The following is a 25,968-nucleotide window of genomic DNA, read 5'->3' on the forward strand; positions in this document are numbered from 1 at the left end:
CTGTTCCTCAATTTCAGTCCCTCAGTCTCAGTCCCTCAATCTCTGTTTCTCAGTCTCACACCCTCAATCTCTGTCCCTCAGAGCCTGAGTTTCTCAGTCTCTGCCCTTCAATGTCTTCCCCCCAGTCTCTGTACCTGTTTCTCAATTTTCACTTAGACCCCCATTTTCTCAGCCCCTCAGTCCCTGCCGTCAATCCCCAGGTATCTGAGCTGAATCTGTTCATTGTTGTGAATAGTATGGGATAATCTGCTAATGTTTTAACCAGTATCAAAGTTGAATTTTGCGATATGTGTTTCAGGTACTTGGTGAGTCGCTCGGACATGCATCAGTTTATTGAACGCTGCATGAAAGCAGTGGGTGCCCAGAGCAGCCATGGCTCAGCGTTGGCTGAAGTCTTGGTGGAGGGAGATTATCGAGGACATTACAGCCATGGACTCAACAGGCTTGGTGTGTGGATCTGCAGTCATAGAACAATGGAACTGAATCCAGCTCTCCACAACTCCCTGTTATTACATCAATAGTTTAATAGCTCTTTACAAAGAAACATCAAAGTTTTGAAAAAGTACTTTTGCTGTGAAGCAGCTTCATTGAATAGAGGAACAGGAGGTGGCTATTCAGCCCTAGTGATGTCAGCTAGGTATGGAGGATCTTGGGTGGATCAGGATCTATAGGATGATGATGGGGGAATCTGAGAGATCAGATTGAGGAGATTGGGTATTAGAATGGAGTGTCAGGGAATGGGGGAACCTGGGAAATCAGAATGGGGACCTGAGGGATGAGGGAACTAGCTTATCAGAATACGGGAGGAATGATGTGTGAGAATGGGAGTTCTGGACAATGAGCTATCTGGGTAATATTGGGGATTGTTACATTGACTCACTTGTTCCTCTTTCTTGGCCAGTGCATTTTTGAAAGAGCAAATAGATGGTTGGGAATTGCTGTCCTGATCTTCACCCCCCACTCGCTGCAGAAAGCAGAACCTCTCCTAGCTTGTGGCGGCAACTCAGGTGTTAGCAGTGATCCCATACCTCAACACAGCAATTTATTAAACTACCCAATAAAGAAATTATCATTTATCAAAGTTGTTCACACAAGCACATTACTGGAAGCTTCTCAGGGTCAGCATTGAACAGGTTTAGGCTTGGTGTTAGGGTTACCATTAAGATCAGGGTTAGGGTCAGTGAAATGATTCTCGCTGTCAGCCTGTGTGTTGTGTTGAGGTTAGAGATGGGTTGGGTTATGGTTGGAGACATATTTTGGGTCATGTCAGAGGGAGGCGTTTTTGTGAACAATATGATTATTTCAATCAGCCTGCCCATGACATATTAAGGTTAGTGTTAGGTCAGGATTTGGATCAGTATAATGGCCAGGATAAGGGTCAGGGATTCGATCCTCACACTTGGTCTGTCTGTATTGCAGATATGTATTTGAAAGACCTGGAGACCGGAATCTGTGCCAAGGATGGAGAGCCTTTAATTGAAAAGTCAACAGTGGCTACAGCATTGGTAAATGGCAATAACCTGATAGGGCCTGTGGTTGGCAATTTTTGCATGGATCTGGCTATTCAAAAAGCCAAAGATGTGGGAATCGGATGGGTATCAGCTTATGGTAAGTTCAAATACCAGGACCAGTAGGAATTAGCTCTGTTATTTGTTCATCCATCTTTACTCTTTGAACTGAAGGAACTGGGTACTAAAACCAGATAGTCCAAAGCCCCCAAAGTCATTTCTGTACTGCTTAAGCTGAGTTGATAGTGAAGTGGGTTAAAAAAAGGAAAAGGAATGTGTGGAACTTATGCAAGAGCAAGAACATTCAAAGTTGTGGGCAGTGAAAGACCGACCTAATGCATCAGATGTTTCTTCTTCAGTCCTGGACTGACTGGGAACTCATTTTCCAGACATACCCCACCCACAGCTCTGGAGTAACGGAGAGGCATGCTCCCATTCCCAAAATGATTCCCACCCACAGCCCAAGAATAATTGGAAAACCCCTCTTAAAAAGAATCAACATATGAGGGATAGTGCTCTCTGAGCCCCAACAGTAGGAGGTAACAGTGACAGTGAGATAGTCACTGTATATCTCTATCCTTTTGAATCCAGTGTGATTAGTCTGCTCCAAAAATACACCCACCTTCCTAACATGGGTAATAGTTTTATTTTTTTAAATCTTACATTTGAAAACATTAGGCATCAGAAACAATTATGATCACATTCAGAGGAAATGGCAAATCAGAACTTATCACAAAGTCAAAATATAACAATTAATTTTAACATTTTTAGCTTCTTCCTTATCTATCTACTCTTCAATCATCCATGCACATGGGTGGGAAAATTTGTATCATCATTGTTGGGGAGAAAAGTGAAGGAGCCATTATAAAATGACACAGTTTACATCTTCATTAATTCACTTCAACATGCTGCTAAACATTTAGTTTAGAGTGCTATAAATGTCATCTTTTGATGTGGTTAGGGTGGAATGAACTGGATTAAGTGGCTACATGTAACTCAATCTCCACTTTAAAATCATAAAAGAATTTTAACTGCAAGAAACAGGTGCATTGGGAGTGGATGGAGCTATGAAAAGTGCATGTTTGAAGGCTGTTGTGGTGCAGTGGTTAGTGTCCCTTCCCTTAGACAAAGAGGCCTGGGTTCAAGTCCTACCTGCTCCAGAGATGTGTAATTACATTCCTGAATAGGTTTATTAGAAAAATAGGTTTTTTTTAAAGAAGTGGTCATTTTTCCAGCAGGAGACCTGGGTTGAACATGCCCACTTCAAGTGTTAATCAAAGTGTGATTGGATTCCAGTTAAAAACCTACTCACCAACTTTAGGGATTTAATTATTGCACGTAGGAGGATATTTACTTGTATAATGATCTCAATGAAATTATTGAGATGCAGGTTACATTTAACTTGACTTCACGATATTTAACTTAAGTAGCTTGGAGTTTCAAACACTCAGCAAACTGGCCAGGGAAGTGGAGAGAAGAGTGAACAGCAGTTAAAGTGTTTTTTTTATTCACTCATAGGCTGTGAGCATCACTGGCTGGGCCAGCATTTATTTTCCTCCCTAATTGCCCTTGAGAAGATGGGGGTGAGCTTCTTTGATCTGCTGAATCCATATGCTGTAGATCGAACCACAATGCTAAAACGGAGGAAATTCCAGGATTTTGGCACAGCAACACTGAAGGAACAGTGATATATTTCCTAGTCAGAATGTTGAGTGGCTAAGAAGGGAACTCGTAGGGAGTTGGTTTCCATGTACCTGCGGTCCTTGACCTTCTAAATGGTAATGATCGTGGGTTTGCAAGGTGCTCTCTAACTATCTTGGGTGATTTTCTGCAATGCATCTTGTGGATGCTACACATCGCTGCTACTGAGATTCGGTGGTGGATGTGGTGCCAGTCAAGTGGGCTGCTTTATCCTGGAGGGTGTTAAGCTTGAATGTAGTTGGAGTTGCACTCATCCAGCCAACTGGAGAGTATTCTATCACACTCCTCACTTGTGCGTTGTAGATGGTGGACAAGCTTTGGGGAGTCAGGAGTGAGTTACTTGCTGCAGGAGTCCTAGCTTCTGACCCGTTCTTGTAGCCGCTGTATTTATGTGGCTATTGCAGTTCATTTTCTTGTCAATGGTAACCCCCCAGGATGTTGATAGTGGAGGATTTAGTGATGGTAATGCCATTGACTATCAAGGGGCAGCACTTAAATTGTTTCTTATTGGAGATGGTTATTGACTGCCATTTGTGTGGCATAAATGTTACTTGTCACTTGTCAGCCTGGATATGGTCCAGGTTGTGCTGCATTGGGACATGCACTGCTTCAGTGACTGAGAACTGCTGAATATTGAGCAGTCATCAACGGATCTCCCCACTTCTGACCTTATAAAGGAGCTGAAGGTGGTTGGGCTCAGGACACTACCCTGAGGAAGTCCTGAAGAGATACAAAAGCAAAGTTGCTGGAAAAGCCCAGCAGGTCTGGTAGCATCTGTGAAGGAAAAAACAAAGTTAACGTTTCGGGTCCGGTGACACCTCTGAGGAAGATTCTGAGGAAGGGTCACCAGACCCAAAATGTTAACTCTGTTTTTTCCTTCACAAATGCTGCCAGACCTGTTGGGCTTTTCCAGCAACTTTGTTTTTGTTGCTGATTTACAGCATCCACAGTTCTTTTGGTTTTTACTTCTGAAGAAATGTCCTGGAGCTGAAATGACTGACTTTCAACAACCATAACCATCTTTTTATGTGCCAGGTATGATTCCAAACAGCTATTCCCCAATTCACGTGCACTCCAATTTTGCAAGGACTCCTTGATGTCACACACTGTCAAATGTGGCCTTGACATCTCACCTCTGGAATTCAGCTCTTTTGTCCGTGTCTGAACTAAAAATAAGTGGCTCTGGCAGAACCCAAACTGGGCATCAGTGTGCAGAATATTGAAATATCTATTGTCCAATCTGAATAAAAGTTCACTTTTGGCAGCTTTTCTCTCAGTTTCCACTATTTACCAGGTAGTGCTTGTGGCAATTCAACTAATTCCTACTTTAGTGATTTTCAAAATGATCAGGATGGATATGATTAATAGGACATTAGAAGAGGTGAGCATCACTGTTCATGGCAGTGATGATATGTTGCAATACACTATGCACAGGACAGATGTGCTGGGGAAAGTGCCTGAGCCTGCAGGAGGAACTATACATGTCACAGGGTTTGTAGACAGATGGTCAGCTTCTTTGAGCTTTTGGAAGAATGGTGCCACCACATGCCACCATAGCTTGTCATATCTGGTGATGGAATATATCTCAGCTTCAGTGAGGAAGGCCTGCTCCCAGCTGGACCAGGAGTCCAGGCCTTGCCAGTGGATGGCAAAGTGACTGCTTCCCTCAACTCTTTCAACCACCAAATCCTTTCTTGGTACTGACTTTATATCCAGGATTTCCTAGTGGACAGCCCACAAATGAGGTTGACTGAAGGCTTGTTTGCCAGGACTAATAATGATGTAAACTTCCTTCCTGGTGACACTGACCAGAATGAGCAGACACTCAGATTCACCCCTATGGTTGGATTACCCTGTTACAACATCAACTATATTCACATGGCTATCACTGCTACAACATCCAGGGGTGTTTATGAGAATATTTATCTATCAGTGCACAGTAGCTGTACAAGTACAAGAGGGAATCAATGCAGTTCTAATCCAGAAGCCTCGGGAACTGATCTGATACTTTCATTCTTCAGCAGTCCAACATCTCAGAGGCTATTGTACCAGGTAGCAGAGTCAAAGTTTGACTGTAGAAGAAAAGAGAGACTCCTTGCAAACTTGCCTCATGAAACCTTTGAGGAACCCCATCAACATCAGGCATATAAACCTCAGGTGTGTCATTTGGCAAGTTAGATATTTTCTAATCATCCTGTTCAGAAATGTTATTACACACCTGTAGACGAGATGGGATTGAAACCCAGGTCTCCTTGCTCTGAAATAGGAACACTCCCACTGTACCGCAAAAGCCCGAGCATTGGACGAGTTATTATAATGTGCTTCAGATGACCAGATAGTTCTTGAAGCATTGATCAACCCTTATCAGATCCAGAATCCAGAATGAAAGTGGCAGACAGCATCCTTCACAACATTGAGTGGCAGAGAAATGCAGGTGGAGAAGGATGTAAGGGCTCATTGTTCCCTTTTCCAATGGGAACTTTGAGAAGAGGTAGGATTGAAAATGGACACCCGCCAGCAGACCATCACTGACATTGCTTGACAGGATTCCCAGTATTGTCACAGTTCACCTAATGTGGCACACAATAAGTGAAACTTTATTGTCGCTCCCACCATCAGTACCCAACCCCTCACTTCTCATCCCTTTGTATTAAACAGTGCTTCAACTACACATCCACTGCCCAGCACAAGCCATTAATGCCATTGATTATGGAATATGAAAAAGTAAGTGAGAATTTGGGATTGAATACTGATCAAGACATGAATATTGTGTTTAACAATACATCTTATGTGGCCTTATAAATAAAGGAAATGGAAGAACAAACATTGTCAGTCATTTGTAAACCCTTAGTGAATTACAGTATCTTCAGCTTGTATTTCCTACTGCTTCTGTCTGGTGTGTTCCATGTGGCTTCGGCAGAGGTAGACAGAAGCTGCTCATATGTCTACTCTGGCTGCTTAGATGTTTTAGTGGGCTGATGACCCTTTTTTGGAGATTGTGATGGCACTGCTAAAGATTTCTCCACCTGAACTGGGGCATCCACAGTTGTCAAGAAATGTAGCAACCCAGCCCAGTACTTAAGGGATTGATAAGAGAAATGGAAGTACTTTGAGTGGATTTTCCATGTCCAAGTCTTCTTTCCCTTATCATCTCCCTCCTGGATCTGCACCACGTTCTTTCTGTCCTGCCACATACTAGATTACTGAAGATCAGTGACTTGCTGCAGAGTTACAGATATCTGCCAGCCTGTTTTAAGATCAGTTGGCATCCAAAGTCTGCAAGACTATAGCCATGGCAGGCATGAGCTATTTTAGAGTCATGCTTGGAGCTCCATGGAGCAGGACAAGATGGACAGTTTCACAATAATCTACACTACCAATCCCTTAGTAATCGAGATGAACTTGTCCAACCTCTCCCTTATTGTGGAATGTTGTCAGTACCTGGCTAATTTACAAATGGACTACTGGCATTTCCTTCTCAATGATACTCCTCAGGTTTCAGCATCTCTGTCCAGCTGAATAGAGCTTGGAAAGGTTTGGAGAACCCCAATACAAAGTCTCCCTGCCGCCACTGTCTATCCATGTTCACTTGTTTGGTGTAAAGCACCATGCAAAAATCAGACTTCTCCACTTGGAACCACCAAAGTGGGAGAATTTACGCTGATTTATAGTTGCATGACCTATGACAGTGCACTCTCAGGTCCTTGGTCCTGTGATGAATTATTTTCATAAATTTCCTGTGACATTGCTATACACATGTAGACCCGAGAAGGCAAAAGAAAGGGATATGGTATAGTCATGGAAAAGTCACAGTCTTGACAATCACCAGATTCATTGTGCTCATAGTTTATTGATTGCTGAAATAAAGTCAGGATATATGTGCTGAAGATGTTTGCAATTCTGTCACAGAAACAGAAATTGCTGTAAAATCTCACTAGTTTTGAAGAAGGGCCACTGGATCTAAAACGTTGACTCTGCTTTCTCTCCACAGATGCTGCTAGACCTGCTGGTTTTCTCCAGAATTTTTTTTTGTTTGGATTTTCACCATCTGCAGTTCTTGATTTTATTTGTAATTCTGTCTCTAGCTACGCCTGAGTTCCCTATCTCGCCATCTCTGGCAGGGAGGAATGTGGGTGTGCCAATTATCTCCTGAGCCTCATTCTCTGCATCACTAACTCAATTTTTCTGTGTCAATCCAAGCCAGTCCTGTTCCCCTCCCTTGTATTTTGCACAATTTTTACCTGCAAGAGTTGAATAAACAGAACTCAGTTTGGGTGATTATTAAGCATTTACCCAATGGATGCAGGATCATCTATGTGGTGATCTTCAAGACAGATAAACATAGAGCATAAGAATTGCAATGAGTAACTCTATTAGATCGATAAATGGAGTAGTTGTTGAAAAAATAGAATGTGAAGACTGGGTGTTACTGACAGTTGAACAGGTTTGAGGCGTAATGTGATGGGGAACACTTACCAAGAGCCTGGGAAGGGGCAGGGATTGCAGTACAAGGTGACGATGAATCAGCAGATGTTGATCCTTTTCCTGATCTCATTAAGTTATTAAACCATTTCCTAAATTGCAGCTATGACCTGATCACAATGTTCCTGTTGCTCATCTTCTCTGCTGCCTCTAACCACACCTTCTTGACAATAGCAGTAGACCGCTTCCTCCAATTGTTGGGGAAATGTCTGTCCCTCAATCTTGCTCCTAACTGTATAGCAGTAATTTCAATTCAGCATTATTGAAACAAAAACAGAAATTGCTGGCAAAACTCAGCAGGTAAAGTAGCATCTGTGGGGAAAAAGCAGAGTTAATGTTTTGACTCCATTGACTCTTCATTGGAACTGTTCAATAAATGCTTCCAGACCTGCTGAGTTTCACCAGCAATTTCTGTTTTTCTTTCAGATCTCCATCATCTGCAGTTCTTTGTTTTTTTGAAACTTCATTGAGGTTCAATACTGTCCTGCTCCATTGGATTGCCCATCCTGAAATCCTCCAGGTTCCATCTGTGGACTATCCCTTTAATTTAAATTTGCTTTACAGGGATGTACATCTCACCTACAGATCTCAAAGAACCAATCTGTGCCACCTTATAGCAAGTTCCAAAAAACATTCAGGCTTGAGTTGATATGTAGCAAGTAACATTTCCATCATATAAGTGCCAGACAAACAGTGCTGCCACCAACAATTATTACGACAAAGAAGCAGCAACATGATTGACTCTTAGCTGCCTGATGTGGAATTAAAGATGGGCAATAAATGTTGACCCAGCCAACAGAGCCCACATCCCATGAATGAATATAAAGGGAGAATTTAGCCATCTTTCCCCTGGCATTCAAGAGATATTACCATAGGTGAATCCCGCCCAACAGTTAACAACCTGGAAGTTATCACCACTAATCAGAGCTGGACCAACCATCTAAGTTCTTTGCATGTAAGAGCAAGTCTGAGGCAAGGAATTCTTCAGTAATTCCCCTCTTGATTCTCCAAAGCTTGTCCACAAGACAAGTCAGGCATGTGATTCAATCTTCCCAACTTGCCTGGATGATGGCAGCTCCAACAATACTCAAGAAGCTCAACACTATCCAGGATCAAACAGCTACGTGATCAATAATCCATTGACCACCTTAAACATTAACTCGCTCCATTAACTGAAGAGTTTACCATCTACAAAATGCACTGCGCTAATGCCAATGTTTCTTCAGCAGCACCTTCCAAACCTATAACCACAAGGCAGTAGCCAATGGGACCACCACATCGAGAAGTTTCCCTCCAAACCACACAACATCCTGCCTTAAAATGCTATCACTGTACCTTCACTGTCACTGGTTCAAAGTCCTGGAATTCCATTCCTATCAACATGGACCTTAGTGGTTCAAAAGATAACTCACTATTACCTTCTCAAGGGCAATTAGGAATGGACAACAAATACTGACCTATAAATATAACGTCTAATGAATTAATCAAAACCAAATTCTAATGTGCTCTTGGGGTTAACGGATTTTGACTATACTATTCCATTGATGTCCTCATGCAGACCCTTCACCTTCATGCTGAACCAAAATTCTGGCTTAGGAACTGCCTTCTGGTCAATATAGGGTCTTTAAATTCCATGCTTCTTTTATGGTTCAATGATGAACTCTTATATACACCCATATTTATCATGGTAACTGCCTGTATGGGTTTGTAACTGCATCAGCTGTCTCAGACTATAGAGATACTAATGCCAAATAAAAATATATTGGAAAAAAGTACTGAAAGAACTGCAGATGCTGTAAATAAGGAACAAAAACAAGAGTTGCTGGAAAAGCTCAGCAGGTCTGCAATAGCTGTGAAGACAAAAATCAGTGTTAACAATTCAAGTCCGAAACAGCGTCCAGTTCTGAGGAAGGGTCGGCGGACCCGAAATGTTAACTCTGATTTTTTTTTCACGGATGCTACCAGACCTGCTGAGCTTTTCCAGCAACTTATGCTTTTGTTCAGGAAAAATCACAGCAGATTAGACAGTGTCTGTGTACATAGAGAAACTGAGTTCAAATTTCAAGTCTGCAACCTTTCAGCAGAACTTACAAAAGTTACAGGTGTAATCGATTTTAAGCAAGAGATGGGCAAGACAATGACAAAGGAAGGTGTATGATAAGATCAAAAACAGGAGAGATTTAATGACAAAAAGTATAGTCCTCCAAGGCCAAAGGGAATGGATAAAAGGGAACGAAGGAACAAAACATATGCCTAGAACAGATGTGCTGCTAACTGAAAGACAAAGGAACTGAAACCAGAAAAGTAAAAATAACAAAATTGCCAAGCTCCAGAAAGCTGCCTAATTGAGGTGCAGTTCTTGCACTGGTAAGGCCACTGGTTGATAAGCACTGTGGGCACAAGAAACTTAATATAACAGGATTCTAATATACTCTTAGATATAATTGGAATTGTGAATTTGTTAAAGATGTTTTTGTTTTGAAAATGGATTTGCAGTTTCTTATCCATTTCTTTCAGTCAGAGTCCTTGATGATCTATTTTATTTGTAGAAACTTTTGAATTGAACTTTCCAAAAATAATCAGTGTTAAACATTCAATGTTTGCATTGAATTCAAACATTGACATTCAATGATGTTACCTTCATCAATGATGTTACTATCAACGTCTTGGGGGTTACCACTGACCGGAAACAGAATTGGACTAGCCATATAATTACAGTGGTTACAAGAGCAGGGTAGAGGCTCGGAATTCTGCAGCAAGTAATTTGCCTCCTGACTACCCAAGCCTACCACCATCTACAGGGAACAAGTAAAAAGTATAATGGAATACTCCATGCTTGGCTGGATGACTGCAGCTCCAAGAAAATTCAAAAAGCTTGACACCATCCAGGGCAAAGGACCCTCCTTGATTGGCACCATATCCACAAGCATCCACTCCCACCACCACTGACACTCAGTAGTAGCAATGTGTACTATCTACCAAGATGCACAGCAGAAGTTCACCAAAGATCCTTAGACAGCACTTTCCAAACCCATGACTATTACTGTAGTAACTCTACAGCAGCTGGTGTCCTGTCACCAAGTCACCCTTTATTTACACGTGGAGAGTCCATCAACACTGATCCAGCTCCCTCAGAACCAGCTCTCAGAATGAACAGGATGTCTCTAACACTCCTGTTTATGTCTGTCACCGAGGGCTCCCTGATTGGACCTGATTATCAGCCCCAATCAGTGAACTCATATTCTATGAGGTCCACCTGGCTGACTTTGTTACAATGACTACAATTAGCATCTACCATCAGGACAAGGGCAGCAGACATAAGGGAACACCACCACCTGCAAGTTCCCCTTCAAGCCACTCACCATCTTAATTTGGAAATATGTTACTATTCCTCCAGTGTTGTTGGGTCATAATCATGGAATTCTCTGTCTAAGAGCATTGTAAGTCTACCTGCACCATATGGACTACAGCAGTTCAAGAAGGCAGCTCCCCGCCACCTTCTCAAGGGCAAGTAGAGAGGAGCAATAAATGCTGGCCCAGCCAGTGATGTCCATGTCCGATTCATGAACAACAAGAAATGTTTAAACAACATAATTTTCATTTATATTATCCAAGAGCATAAAACAAGAAAGTTGTAGTATACCTTTATAAGACATTAATTAGATCCTGACTGGAGTTTTGTGTTCACTTCTGGCAACAATGCTTCAGGAAGGATGCTGAAGCTATGAAAAAGGTAGAAAGGAGATTTACTAGAATGGTATCATGAATTACATGCTTCAGTTCTATGTAGATGCTAGAAAAGCTGGGGTTATTCTTTCTAGGGCAGAAAAGGCTAAGGAAGATTCAATAGAAATGTTCAAAATCATGATGGGTTATGCTAGAGTAAATAAGTAATAACTGATTCCTGTGGCAGAGTCACTAACTACAGGTGACACATGTAAGACAATTGGCAAAAGAACCAAAGATGACATGAGGAGAGATTATCTGGGTATTTAAATGTTAACTGTGAAAGCATTGGTACCAGGCTGGACTCAGGGATTCAAGGACTCACTTTGAGTCTTACTCCACAGATAACTGTATACAATCCAAACTGACACTCCTGGTGTGGTACTGGGAGAGTGCTGTACTGCCAGTAAGCTAGTACTGGGAGCATTGTACTGTTGACAACGAATTAATGTTGGAATGCTGCATTGGCAAACGGTTACTGCATCCACTGTACCCGGTGTGGCTTCCTCTACATCGGGGAAACCAAGCGGAGACTCGGGGACCGCTTTGCAGAACACCTACGCTCGGTTCGCAATAAACAACTGCACCTCCCAGTCACGAACCATTTCAACTCCCCCTCCCATTCCTCAGACGACATGTCCATCCTGGGCCTCCTGCAGTGCCACAACGATGCCACCCGAATGTTGCAGGAACAGCAACTCATATTCCGCTTGGGAACCCTGCAGCCCAATGGTATCAATGTGGATTTCACAAGTTTCAAAATCTCCCCTCCCCCTACCGCATCCCAAAACCAGTCCAGCTCGTCCCTGCCTCCCTAACCTGTTCTTCCTCCCACCTATCCCCTCCTCCCACCTCAAGCCGCACTTCCATCTCCTACCGACCAACCTCATCCCACCCCCTTGACCTGTCCGTCCTCCCTGGACTGACCTATCCCCTTCCTAACTCCCTACCTACACTCACCTTTACTGGCTCCATCCCCGCCTCTTCGACCTGTTTGTTTCCTCTCCACCTATCCTCTCCTCTATCCCTCTTCTATCCGCCTCCCACTCTCTCCCTATTTATTTCAGAACCCCCTTCCCCTCCCCCTTTTCTGATGAAGGGCCTAGGCCCGAAACGTCAGCCTCTCTGCTCCTATGATGCTGCTGGGCCTGCTGTGTTCATCCAGCCCTGCACCTTGTTGTACTGAATGTGTGCTGCTTTGTCAGGGGGTCAGTATTGAGGCAGTGCTGCGTTCTCAGAGGAGTAGAACTAAGGCAGCTCTGCACTACTGGCAATCAGTACTAAGAGATGCTGAGCTGTCAGAGGGGCAGTGCTAAGGGAGGGCTGTGCTGTCAGAGGGACAGTATTAAAGGAGCATAGAAGTGTTGGAGAGGCAGCAATAAAAGAATGCGGCATTGTTGGAGAGACATTACTGAGGGAGCACTGTACCATCGATGTTCTGTGCTAAGGGTGTGCTGCCCATTGAGTATGGCTTTCCAAAGTGGAGGGTTGAAGCTGAAATTTTGACACTGCGATATCTGAGGCAGCAATGGATGCCCCTCTCCCACTCCCAAGCTCGAATAGGCCTTCTCCTCCACTGCTACACCTTATGAGGGGTTATAATAGTTTCAAGCCTCAAGATGGGATCATAGTGGAAAACATTTGGGAAGCATTGTGCTACAGGTACAGTACTGAGGAACATTTCATTGTTGCATGTTCAATTCTAAGGATTGTTGTATTGTTGAATACTGAGTGCTGAACTTCCATAGGGTCAGAACTGAGGAAGCTCTTCACTTCATTAAGTCAGTACTGAGGGAGGCAGCATTGTCAGAAATACAGTATTTTGGATGAAACTTTAACCTGAAGCCCCCAGTGCCCACTTATGTGGCCAAACAAGAACACCAGTCAGCAAAGGATTTCTTCACAGTGTGATAAATATTTATTCCTCAACCAGCGTCAGGCACTGTGGCTCAGTGATTAGCCCTGCTGCCTCCCAGCGCCAGGGACTTGGGTTTGATTCCACCCACTGGTGTCCCTGTGGAGTTTGCACATTCTCCCCATGTCTGTGTGGGCTTCCTCCAGGTGCTCCAGTTTCCTCCCGCAGTCCAAAGGCATGCATGTAAAGTGGATTGGCTGTGTAAATTTCCCAGAGTGCCCAGGAATGTGCAGGTTTGGTGGGTTAGCCATAGAAAATGAAGGGTTACAGGGATGGGAGATGGGGATGGTCGTTGCTATTTGAAGGGTTGGTGTGGACTTAATGGGCCGTATGGCCTGCTTCCAAACCTAAGGAATTCTATCACACAAACAGATGTTTAGTTGTCATCTCATGAGTGGCACGTTTTCTATACTTCAAATAGCAATGCAATGATCTACGAGCAGACTAGTACTGCTCTCTGAATTTATTCCATAGCATTAAACACCAGCTTCTTGACAACTACCTTTATTAGGTTGGCTTGGAGATTTGAGAACATCTCTTATTAACATACTTGACTTTACTGTATCTCATTGTCATTGCAGGATCTAATCATTACGGCATTGCAGGATTTTATTCCATGCAAGCACTAAAACACGGTTTAATTGTAAGTAGAGTAACTTGTACACCACAGAATGATTTGGAAATATCCCTAGTTGGACTCACAGCTCTTTATAATCTTTGCATTTATTTTCAACAGGGAATGACTTGCACTAACACCTCTCCAGTGGTTGTGCCAACCAGAGGAAAGAAGGTAAAGCTCACGGACTTTAGTCACAGGGAATTGTTTTATGGATGACTTTCGTGTTCTAACCAGCCTGCTACATCTACGTGTGAAAGAATTTGCCAGTCTTTTTATTGTGTTGGGGGTGGGACACTGGATAAATTGTTTTTATTGGCTATGAGAGGCCAGCTCAGACATTCTAGAGGGCATTAATGATCAGCTATGTAACATCAGCCTGGTGGATGTGGTAGGTTCTTCCCTTGAAAGACAGTAGGGGATCGTTTGGGGTCTTCACAACAGTCTGCTGCTTCTATGGTTACCACGTTTGGTGCCAGTCCATGAGATTTAGCAAATTTGGTAACACATTTTGGTAGTTTGTAATTTGCAAGTTCTGGGGCAGCTGGTTCAAATCCCAATAACAATAAACCACATGAGCATTGATTATGGAGACCAGGAATGTCCCAGCTATTAATCTCACTGTGCGAATTTAATCAGTCTCAGTGGTAGGACCAAGAATTAGTTACCCATAGGCTAATAAACCCATAAACCAGCCAAGGTCTCAAGCACCAAGGAATATCCATTGGTCCTAGCACCACAGCTCCTTGTGTAAAGATTTTAAGATGACCCCAGGTCTGTCCGTGTTGGCATTCATTTACCCTCGACAAAGGCCTTTGGGCAGGAGTTGGATTGCAGCCGGTTCTGAGAGGTTTCACTCAGTGTAGGAGGGTCAGTACCTGCAGGAGAGAATGACACTCACGTGAAACATTTGTTGATACTGTGCATCATAATCACTTCTGCGCTGGTCATATACTGATCATTTCCTGGCAATTCACAGCTCAGGTGTGGCCATTTGACTTATTTTCTAATCAGTATCACCCCCTGCTGTTTTCCCACATTCTGCATATGTTTTCTTTCCCAAATCCTGTATTTATCCAATTCTGATTAAAGTTATTATTTAACCTGCTTCTATTGTTTCTCACAGAAATTTAAAAGCACACCATGAACTACTTGAGAAAACATTCTTCTCACCCCCTCCATTTGCCAATTACCTTAAATCTGGGTCCTTTGGTTTCTCCTTACTAACTATCTCAAAACTCTTCACGGTTTTGGATACCTTGATCAAATCTGTCCTGAATCTCACTCACTGCGCTAAGGCAAACTTTCCCAGCTTCTCTTCTCTCCAGTTATCTAAAGTTCCTCATCCCTGGTACTATTCTAACAAATCTCCTCTGCATCTTCTTTGACATGCTTCCTGAAGGCAATTGCTAAGGACTGAACATAATATTCCAGCAGAGCCCAACAAGTGATTTATAAAAGTTTACCCCAACTTCTTGCTTTTGTTCTCTATGGTTGTATTAATAAAGCCCAGGATCCCTTTCACCTTTTGTTAAAAACAGCTTCCTCTACCTGTTCCGCCACCTCCAAAGGTTTGTGTACAATCACCTGATGACCTTTTGTTCCTACACCCACTTTAAAATTGTACCTTATAACTAGTATTTACTTGTTTTCCAGTGTACTCTGGGGACCAATCCTATTAGTGTTGCTGCTCCAGCCCTGAATGGTGATAGCTTTGTTCTGGACATGGCCACGTCAGCGGTGGCTCTGGGAAAGGTACAGCAAAGTTTCATTCCTTTCATTTTAGTTATATAGGTTAAACCACACATTGCTGAAACCCTATTCCATGCCTTTGTTTCCTCCAACCTTGACCAATTAACTGTACTTCTGGCTGCACTTCCACAATCCACAGAAGTAGCATGATTAGAAATTCTGCTGTCCATATCCTAACTCAAACTGAGCCCGTTCCACCCATTACCCATCTGGTTGCTGATTTACATTAACTCCTGCTCTGGCTAAGCCTGGCAAAAAGAAATTCTCATCCCTTCTTGTTAAATACCTGTATCATCTCGCCCTCCCTGTGTCTGTAATCTTTTACAGCCTCACAACACACTGGGACCAATCCAAATCTAGTCTCTTGGACACCTCTGATTTTATTTACAGTACTCATGGTTCGCTGGCCAGTTTGTGATGAAGAGTGACTCCACCAGTCTGTGTTCAATTCCCACACCAGCCAAGGTTGCCATGAAGGATTCTCTTCCTCAACATCTCCCCATGTCTGAGGCGTAGTGACCCTCAGGTTAAACTGCTACTAGTCATCTCTCTCTTTTTAATGAGAGGGCAGCCCTATGGTCTGTTAAGACTAATCTGCCTTTGCCTTTAGGGCTGTTCTGGTGCAGTGGTAGTGTCTCTACCTCTGAGCCAGGTAACCCAGGTTCAAATCCCTTGTTGTTCCCATCCCTGAACAGATTGATTGGGGAAAAAGATGTGGCCATGCCCTTATCTGTGTAAGCCTCTCTGTCTCCATCATCTCCTGCAAAGTGTTTTTTAAAATCTTGATCATTAGCTTTGTTTTGGGTTATCTGCCTGTATGTTCTTTTCTGTGCTTTGATGTAAAATGTTGTCTGATCACATGCCCCACAAAGTGCCATATGTTGTATAAATGTGAATTGCTGTTGTTCCGTGACTGCGATCTGCAAGCATATGTTTATGAACTGTTCAATCTCCATCGTTTTAGATAGAAGTACAGCAAAGACATGGAGAGAAAATTCCAGTAGGATGGGGCTGTGATTCCAAAGGCAAAGGTACCACTGATCCAACGGAGGTTCTGAAGGGTGGAGGGCTATTGCCCCTGGGAGGAAGTGAGGCTACAAGTAAGTGATATCTACATTTACTTTTCTTTACATCAGTTTATTTATGATGAAGGATGTTGTTCAACTTATTTAAATCCAGGTACCCAGAGAGATTCTAACCACATGCCACTCTCCAGCACACTCACCTCCAGTGTTTGAATGTTTTTCCACAGTGACCATCACTGGACACAGTATTCAAGGTGGCTCCAACCAGTACTGGACACAGATTGTACTTTGCACCTCACTCCTGGATAACCCACTCAGTTACAGTGCCTAGCCCAGAGGTACACCACTTGTTTACAACACTGAGGTGTAAATTTGAATTCCCCTGTTGTATTTTGATAGGTGATACCTGGGTAGGTATTAGAGCTGGACTGGTAAAGTTGGTATCAGGGAGTGACTTGCTCTGAAGTAGAGATATTCAGCAATACAGCCGGGGTGTTAGCAGGGTCCAGAACTTTAACCATGTCTGGTGCACACAGTAATTCTTAATATCATTTGGAGTGGACTGAATTAACTGAAGACTGACATCTATAATGATGAGATCTTGGAAGGATGCTAAGAAGAATCATCCAATCAGCTCCTTTGCCTGAAGACACTTTTAAATTTTGTGATCGAATCTTCTCTATTCACTTCACTTTACTTGCTGTGTTACAGTGCGATTGAGAATGGAGATGTTTCTCCTCCCATTAGGTATATGGTTGTCCACTACCATTCTCAACTGGATGCAGTAAAGCTGCAGAGCTTAGCTCTGAGCTGTCTGTTGTGGAACTGTTAAGTGCTGTTTCTAACAAAGTGGCCCTTTATTGACTCCTGTCAGCATCTCATTCTGTTAATAGGATGTTAAATGCCTAGGAGTTGAAGGCAACAGGTATTGAAATGTATGCAAAAAGCATATGCATATTTTAAAGAAACAACAGAGTATTCAAATATGTATAGAGTCAGCAAGGAAAGTTTTATGGTGTATGGTTGGTTGAAATAAAACACTAATTTAGAAATGTATTCTTGAACAATGTCTAAGAGTATTTAACTTCCAATGAATAACTAACTTCACTAGGTTCATACATCATTCTAGGATATGCCTGGTTCTGCATCTTCAATAGCCACTATTGAACTAGAATCGCTGATAATGGTGAGGAGAGAAAGATGCTGGAAGATGATGTTGCAAATTATGGTGGAATACAGTTCTACTGATGGTGATACCCCACAGCCCCCTTTTTAATAAAAAAATTACTCACTTGTGGGACGTGGGCATCACTGGCCGACTAGCATTTATTGCCTGTCCCTAATGGGATGGTGGTAGTGATCAACCTTCTTGAACCACTGCAGTCTATGTGCTGTAGGTAGACCCACAATGCCATTAGAATTTTGACGCAGCAACAGTCAAGGAATGACAACATGTTTCCAAGTCAGGATGGTGTGTGTCTTGGAGGGGAACTGGCAGGTGTTCCCATGTATCTGCTAATTCCGTACAAGCTGAGGACATTATTTTCCCCATATTGAATCTTCATCTTCCCATGCACTTTATATTTGATTTGGATTCAGGTGATGTTTCTACATTGCGTTTTAAGATAATGTAGTCTCTACATTACAGCTGCTGTGATCGCCTGACCACAGATTAAAGTCAGTCCAGAGGACTCATATGTAAGACACTCCATCAGAGAGAGAGAGTCAGAGAGCAAAAGTTGGTTGAAATAGTAATTTTGGTGCAAGAACAGTGAAACCAAACAATGGTCCCGAAACGTCAGCCTCTCTGCTCCTATGATGCTGCTTGGCCTGCTGTGTTCATCCAGCCCTGCACCTTGTTGTCTCGGATTCTCCAGCATCTGCAGTTCCTACTATCTCTAAACCAAACAATGGAGTCAGTTATGAAATTTGCATTTCTGGTTTAATTCACACTTGTATAATGAGTTCACACATTGGGAGCTGAAAGGTTACCTGCAGACTATTCAGCTTGGGAAAGGAGCTGGTCTAAGGAATATACAAATGAGCACTATTTTAGTAGCTTGCTTAGCAGAGCAGAGAGAGAAAGTAGAATGGATTCATAAAAACTGAATCTAGAAGACTTGCTCTGTATCTCTCCTTGCGTTTTATCATTTCTCGAAAGAAGTCCTCAGCAAACAAGCAACTTGGGAAAACAGCCATTCACCAAAAGCTCCAGCATAAATTTCACTACTGTCAAGGCAGAAGGGAAACTGGCTTAGATTCAGGTTTCAATCTCACAACTCAAAGACTGTGTGAACTTGAAACAGCATCTACCTTATCTTCATGTTTATAGTATACATCCTCCCCTGTTTTTGAACTTACTACCAGTGTTTGTGTGTGTGCTTGATGTTGAATTTTATTATTGTTCTTAGGGTCAAGAAATTTATTTGGAAATTTATTGCCTACATCTTACACTCAACGTTACCTTGGAATTGCCTCCTTCATTTTGATGTATTTAACAAAGCTTTAATTGAAATGTCATAGTTGTGTGCTATTTATCACAACAACAAAGGAGTTAAAAACAGGAAAGTGAATATAACAGGTGGGGAGGGTCAAAAGATTTAAAACTAAAAAGTACTAAGATGGAAATGAACCTGAAGCGAATTTTGTTTCATTAATTGTTGGTATTTTGCCAAATGACATGGTCGTCAAAACAGAGTGAGAGTAAGCAAATATAAGCCAGACAGATAGCAAGAGCTGCAGATGCTGGAGTCAGAGTCAACACAGTGTGCAGCTGGAGGAACACAACATTTCAGGCAGCATTAGAGGGGTAGGAAAGTCAACATTTCGCGTCGGGACCCTTCTTCAGTCCCAACCCAAAATGTTGACTTTCCTGCTCCTGTGATGCTGCCTGACCTGCTGTGTTCCTCCTGAATATAAGCCAGGGTTCTGTGGCCATTTGAAATTCATGACAACACTAATACAGGATGATATAGGATAGCAGCATACATCCAATATTTACACACTCAGGTGGAATTTATTACTTACATTTAAGAGGTGCTCTATTTTTAAAAACAGGAACATTTTTGTTACTTTTAAATGCTGTAGAAGAGCAGCATTCTTTAATTTTTCTTTACGCAATTGTCTTCTAAGCCATCGTTTTTCCTGGAAATGTGAAATTTCTCACTGGTATATGGTTTCACAGATGGCTACCTCCCTAGCTGCCTCACCCAATAAACATTTTGTGCTCCAGATCACACCCTAATCCTGTACATGTCATGAAGTACCTTGAAGTTCAAGACAATGTATAAATGTAAGGGAGAGAGTGTTGCACAGTTTTGACCCAGTGATAATGAAGAAACGGTGAAACATTTCCAAGTCTCGATGGTGAGTAGCTTGGAGAAGAAACTGCAGTTGGTGGTGTGCCAATGTATCTGCTGCCCTTGTCCTTCTAGATGGAAGGGGTCATGGGTTTGGAAGGTACAGGCTAAGGAGCCTTGCTGAAATTCTGTAGTACAGCTTGTAGATGGTATACACGGCGGCTCTTGAGCATCGGGTTTGCGGGGAGTGAATGTTTGTGGATGTGTTGCCAATCAAGCGGGCTGCTGGGTGGTGTCAAGCTTTGAGTATTTATGGAGCTGCAATCATCCAGGCAAGCGAGTTTTCCATCACTCACGGCTTGCGCATTGTACACGATGGACATATCTTGGGGAATCAGGAGGTGGATTACTCACTGCAGTGTTCATAGCCTCTGACCTGCTCTTGTAGCCACACAGCAAGTCCAGTTCAGTTTCTGATAAATGGTAACTCCCAAGATATTGACAGTGATGGCAGTGCTGTGAATGTCAATGGGTGATGGTTAGATGCACTCTTGATATTCAGTTTTGATTTGCTAGATCAATCCTATGTCCTCTAGATAGAGATAAGTTTTTGTCAGCACGAGCACTATGCTGTGGTTACACTGTGGATAAAAGAGTTTCCGAAAAGGTTGCTTGCTTGTGTTCATTCACTCATCGCCTGCAACAGTCTCCACCTGAAACATTCAGGATTTGTAACATTGGTACCATTACTGAATAATTCTTGATGATGGGCATTGAGGTCCCACCCAGGGTGGATCTGTGCCTCAGTGCTTCCTCCAAGTCTTGTTCATCGTGGAAGAGAACCAATTAGTCAGTTCAGAGGGTTGAACCTGCCTGTGGATTAGGAGGCATTCAGAGATGGTGGCTAACCATGAGTTCTGGGCTTTGCCATTCACTAGAACACTGTACCTTTGGTAGTAAATGTGGGAGGCCGTTCGATGCAGACAAACTAATATTTATAAAAACCCAAAGAACTGCGGATGCTATAAATCAGGAACAAAAACAGAAGCAGAAGTTGCTGGAAAAGCTCAGCAGGTCTGGCAGCATCTGTGAAGAAAAATCAGTTAACATTTTGGGTCCGGTGACCCTTTCTCAGAACTTCTATGGTTCAGAGGAAGGGCCACTAGACCTGAAACGTTAACTCCGATTTTTGTTTGCAGATGCTGCCAGACCTGCTGAGCTTTCCCAGCAACTTCTGTTTTTGTTCTTGAAACTAATATTTATCACTGACTTAAAAACAAATACTTGACAGCATGGCAAAGTGGGAATGACTAGCTGATTTGTCCTTCAATATTCCTTGGTTCTAAGATCCATTTAGGGTGACCGAATGCAGATTGAGCCTGGGCATATTCCCTCCCAAGGGCAGTTAGCCCACTCACACTCATGGGGGCTAGTGTATGAACAGTGACAAGTTGCTGAACTCCTGCAGGTATCCACTATCCAGTGAGAGAATTCCCTACTTCAAGAAGGAGGAGGTGGAATGGATGGAAGGAATGGGGCAGCTGGAGGTGAAAGAAAAGAGGATAAGAACAGAGGAACAATGGGATTGGAGACAAGGAGTGGAAAGTAGGAGAGGGGCAGGAAGGACGGGACGTGAAGGTAGAAATGCATGGGCGGAGGAGAGAGAGAAGGAAAGGGAAGCAGAGAGAGAGAGAGAGTTGATCCAGCTTACTGGTTGAGTACTGTAACTGGCCAATCATTATTTGCACTGGAAGCTGTGTTCTCTTTTCAGGTGGTTACAAAGGATATGGACTGAGTCTGATGGTGGAAGTATTCTGTGGCATACTGTCAGGATCTCTATACAGTGAAAACATTCGTCCCTGGAAGGAGACAAACAAGGTGGCCAATCTGGTGAGGACTCACTTTTCCTGCATTTAATGATTGCATTCATCATATTGAATATAAACTCACACTGCTCCAGACTGGATGCATTGCTGCATTTTCTACTCAAACTTGAATATTCATACCAAATTCATCCACACTGTTACACTACCTCTCTCCCTCACTCTGAACCCCGCCATTCTTGACAAATACAAAACTCTTGGCATCACTGAACCTAATGGAAGCAACAAGTAATTTAATTTTTCACTTTAATGTTGAGTATTATTAATTTTTAATTGCTTGTCCCTCATCCTTCCTTTCTTTACTTTATCTCCATTCCTCACTGTCCCTCACCCTTCCTTCCTTTATCTCCATCCCTCACCATCCCTCACCCTTCCTTCCTTCACTTTATCTCCATCCTGCACTGTCCCGTCCCTCACTATTTGCCCAATCTCCTCATTATCCCTCTCCCTGCTGTCTCCTTCTCTCTGAGTCTCCATTGTTCTCTATTTGTCTTAAGTCTGAATCATTGATATATACCATGAGAAAATGGGGACCCGGCATTGAGCCCTGCAAAACCCCAAACGGAAACACCCTTCCAATCAGAAAAACACCATTGACCATAGCCCTTTGCTTCTTGCCATTGAGTCAATTTTGAATCCAAATTCCTTCTTTTCCTTGGATCTCGTGAGCTATTAATTTACTAAACAATTTGCCTTGTCAAAAACCTCACTAAAATCCAAGTACAGGGTGTCATATGTGTGCCCTCATCAGCCTTTCTTGTTATCACAAAACTTATAATCAGGTTAAACAAATATGGAGGAGGCGAGAATGAGGGAGAGGGAGAGAGTGAGGTAGAGGGCTTGTATGAGAATGTTACTGGCTCTGGACTGAGTAATTAGGAGTGAGAGGTGAGCTGAATTTAACCAAAAATTGGTTAAGTATTAGATTTGGTGAGTTTTATGGAGGGTTTCTCTTTGTAAACCTTAGTGTGAGAAAACTTGCTATCTGCCCAAACTCAACTTGTTACTTGTACTCTGTGCCCCGATGGCACAATGTTCATTTGTATCCTGCCAGTCATCATAGGTGGAGGTACCGGCCACTATCATTGTCCCCTGGGATTCCTGGTGTCAGCAGATTTTTAAAGCCCAACCATGCACCCGGTCAAGCACAGACAGTCAGCCGCTACCCAGAACCGTTCTTGTCAATTATCCCTGACATAGGCATCCCGCTTTTTTGACAGGTCCTGGTGGGTGGAGGGTGCATGCAGTGCCTGCCCATGGAACATTCTCCAAAATGTAGGTGACCAGTGCCCAGAGGAGCAAATGGCGAGCTGGAGTCACCAGGTACCACTCCGATGCTCATGTCAACAATTGCATCCACCTAGTTTCTCTCTGGAGGGTGGGAGAATGGGCAACAACATATCAATGAGATGTTGTAAGATGAGAATTTTAATGCATGTTAATGCAAATAAATAATCCTCTTGTTGCTCACTCACGAGAATGGAGTTTCGCCCTCGAACACCTGGTTAGAAAATGGGATAACAAGGAGCAGAGCTGGATGAACACAGCAGGCCAAGCAGCATCATAGGAGCAGTAAGGCTGACGTTTCGGGCCTAGACCCTTCACCAGAAATGGGGGAGGGGAAGGGGGTTCTGAAATAAACAGGGAGAGAGAGGGAGGCGGATAGAAGATGGATAGAGGAGAAGATAGGTGGAGAGGAAACAGACAGGTCAAAGAGGCGGGGATGGAGCCAGTAAAGGTGAGTGTAGGTGGGGAAGTAAGGAGGAGATAGGTCAGTCCAGAGAGGACGGACAGGTCAAGGGGGCGGGATGGGTTTAGTAGGTAGGAAATGGGGGTGTGGCTTGAGGTGGGAGGAGGGGATAGGTGGGAGGAAGAACAGGTTAGGGAGGCGGGGACGAGCTGAGCTGGTTTTGGGATGCGGTAGGGGGAGGGGAGATTTTGAAGCTTGTGAAATCCACATTGATACCATTGGGCTGCAGGGTTCCCAAGCGGAATATGAGTTGCTGTTCCTGCAACCTTCGGGTGGCATCATTGTGGCACTGCAGGAGGCCCAGGATGGACATGTCGTCTGAGGATACACCTCCTCCCACCCACCTTCCTGCAAAAATGCCATCCCCTATTCCCAATTCCTTCGCCTCCGCCGCATCTGCTCCCAGGATGAGGCATTCCACTCCCATACATCTCAGATGTCCTCGTTTTTCAAGGACCGCAACTTCCCCCCCTCAGTGGTCGAGAACGCCTCGACCGTATCTCCTGCATTTCCTGTAACTCATCCCTCACACCCCGTTCCCGCAATATCAACCAAAAAAGAATCCCCCTCGTCCTCACGTACCACCCCACCAACCTCCGGATCCAACGCATCATCCTCCGACACTTCCACCATCTGCAATCCAACCCCACCACCAAAGACATTTTTCCCTCCCCACCCTTATCTGCTTTCCGGAGGGACCACTCTCTCCGTGACTCCCTTGTCCGTTCCAAACTCCCCTCCAGCCCCACCACACCCGGCACTTTTTCCTGCAACCGCAGGAAGTGCTACACCTGCCCCCATACCTCGCCCCTCACCCCCATCCCAGGCTCCAAGACGACTTTCCACATCAAGCAGATGTTCACCTGCACATCTGCTAATGTGGTATACTGCATCCGCTGTACCTGCTGTGGCCTCCTCTACATCGGGGAAACCAAGCGGAGGCTTGGGGACCGCTTTGCAGAACACCTACGCTCGGTTCGCAATAAACAACTGCACCTCCCAGTCGCGAACCATTTCAACTCCCCCTCCCATTCCTCAGACGACATGTCCATCCTGGGCCTCCTGCAGTGCCACAATGATGCCACCCGAAGGTTGCAGGAACAGCAACTCATATTCCGCTTGGGAACCCTGCAGCCCAATGGTATCAATGTGGATTTCACAAGCTTCAAAATCTCCCCTCCCTCTACCGCATCCCAAAACCAGCTCAGCTCGTCCCCGCCTCCCTAACTTGTTCTTCCTCCCACCTATCCCCTCCTCCCACCTCAAGCCGCACCCCCATTTCCTACCTACTAACCTCATCCCGCCCCCTTGACCTGTCTGTCCTCCCTGGACTGACCTATCTCCTCCCTATGTCCCCACCTACACTCACCTTTACTGGCTCCATCCCCGCCTCTTTGACCTGTCTGTTTCCTCTCCACCTATCATCTTCTATCCGCCTCCCCCTCTCTCCCTATTTATTTCAGAATCCCCTTCCCCTCCCCCATTTCTGGTGAAGGGTCTAGGCCCGAAACGTCAGCCTTACTGCTCCTATGATGCTGCTTGGCCTGCTGTGTTCATCCAGCTCTGCACCTTGTTGTCTCAGATTTTCCAGCATCTGCAGTTCCTACTATCTCTAGAAAATGGGATATTTTGCTTACAATGTCAGAAATCTCCTGAAAGGTGACCTCACACAAATTTCCTGATTTTCTTGCCACTGTCCCCATCATTCAGTGGCTGGGCAGATTCTGCTCAGTGAGTCTGATTAACATGTAATTACTCGGGCTATCCTTTCCTGCATTTTTAAACAACAGTGCAACATTGACAGTCCTCCAGCCCTGTGACATCACACCTGTAGCAAGAAAGGATTGAAAAATTATGAACAAATCTCTTGTATCCCAGTGAAAAAGATCCCACTCTTGGGGTGCTTGCGAATTGATCATCATAACATACACCTACAAAGTCGAATGGTCTGAACCCATTCTCTGTGTGTCTGCCCCTTTTCAAGGATTTTATATTGATGTATATTACAAAGTTCAGCAATGAATGTTGTCACTAACCTTTGAGCCCTTATGCTCACTTTATCTTTCAGGGACAATGTTTCATTGCCATAAGTCCAAATTGCTTTGCTTCGGGTTTTGAGGAAAGAATGTCAGACTTACTTAAGATACACAGAACACTAGAACAAGTGAGTATAACTACTGTCAACAACAACAACAACAAAAACCAAGTTGCTGGAAAAGCTCAGCAGGTCTGGCAGCATCTGTGATGGAAAAAACAGAGTTAACGTTTCGGGTCCAGGGACCCTTCCTCAGAACGGAGGAAGGTTCTGAGG

At 43.7% G+C, this 25,968-nt stretch overlaps 1 protein-coding gene across 1 annotated transcript in view; it reads left to right on the top strand.

Annotated features, from left to right (window-relative positions):
* The window catches only part of LOC109923581 (uncharacterized oxidoreductase YjmC-like), a 43,498-nt gene that overhangs the window by 11,828 nt on the left and 5,702 nt on the right, over nucleotides 1-25,968 (top strand). The window contains exons 2-9 of the mRNA XM_048606879.1: nucleotides 299-447; nucleotides 1,420-1,608; nucleotides 13,914-13,975; nucleotides 14,069-14,122; nucleotides 15,605-15,703; nucleotides 16,665-16,800; nucleotides 21,796-21,914; nucleotides 25,726-25,821. Coding sequence (XP_048462836.1) covers nucleotides 299-447; nucleotides 1,420-1,608; nucleotides 13,914-13,975; nucleotides 14,069-14,122; nucleotides 15,605-15,703; nucleotides 16,665-16,800; nucleotides 21,796-21,914; nucleotides 25,726-25,821 — 904 coding nt within the window. The remainder of the gene's footprint in view (nucleotides 1-298; nucleotides 448-1,419; nucleotides 1,609-13,913; nucleotides 13,976-14,068; nucleotides 14,123-15,604; nucleotides 15,704-16,664; nucleotides 16,801-21,795; nucleotides 21,915-25,725; nucleotides 25,822-25,968) is intronic.

This window comes from Rhincodon typus, chromosome 17 (assembly GCF_021869965.1).
Source record: "Rhincodon typus isolate 14 chromosome 17, sRhiTyp1.1, whole genome shotgun sequence".
Taxonomy (NCBI): Eukaryota; Metazoa; Chordata; class Chondrichthyes; order Orectolobiformes; family Rhincodontidae; genus Rhincodon; species Rhincodon typus.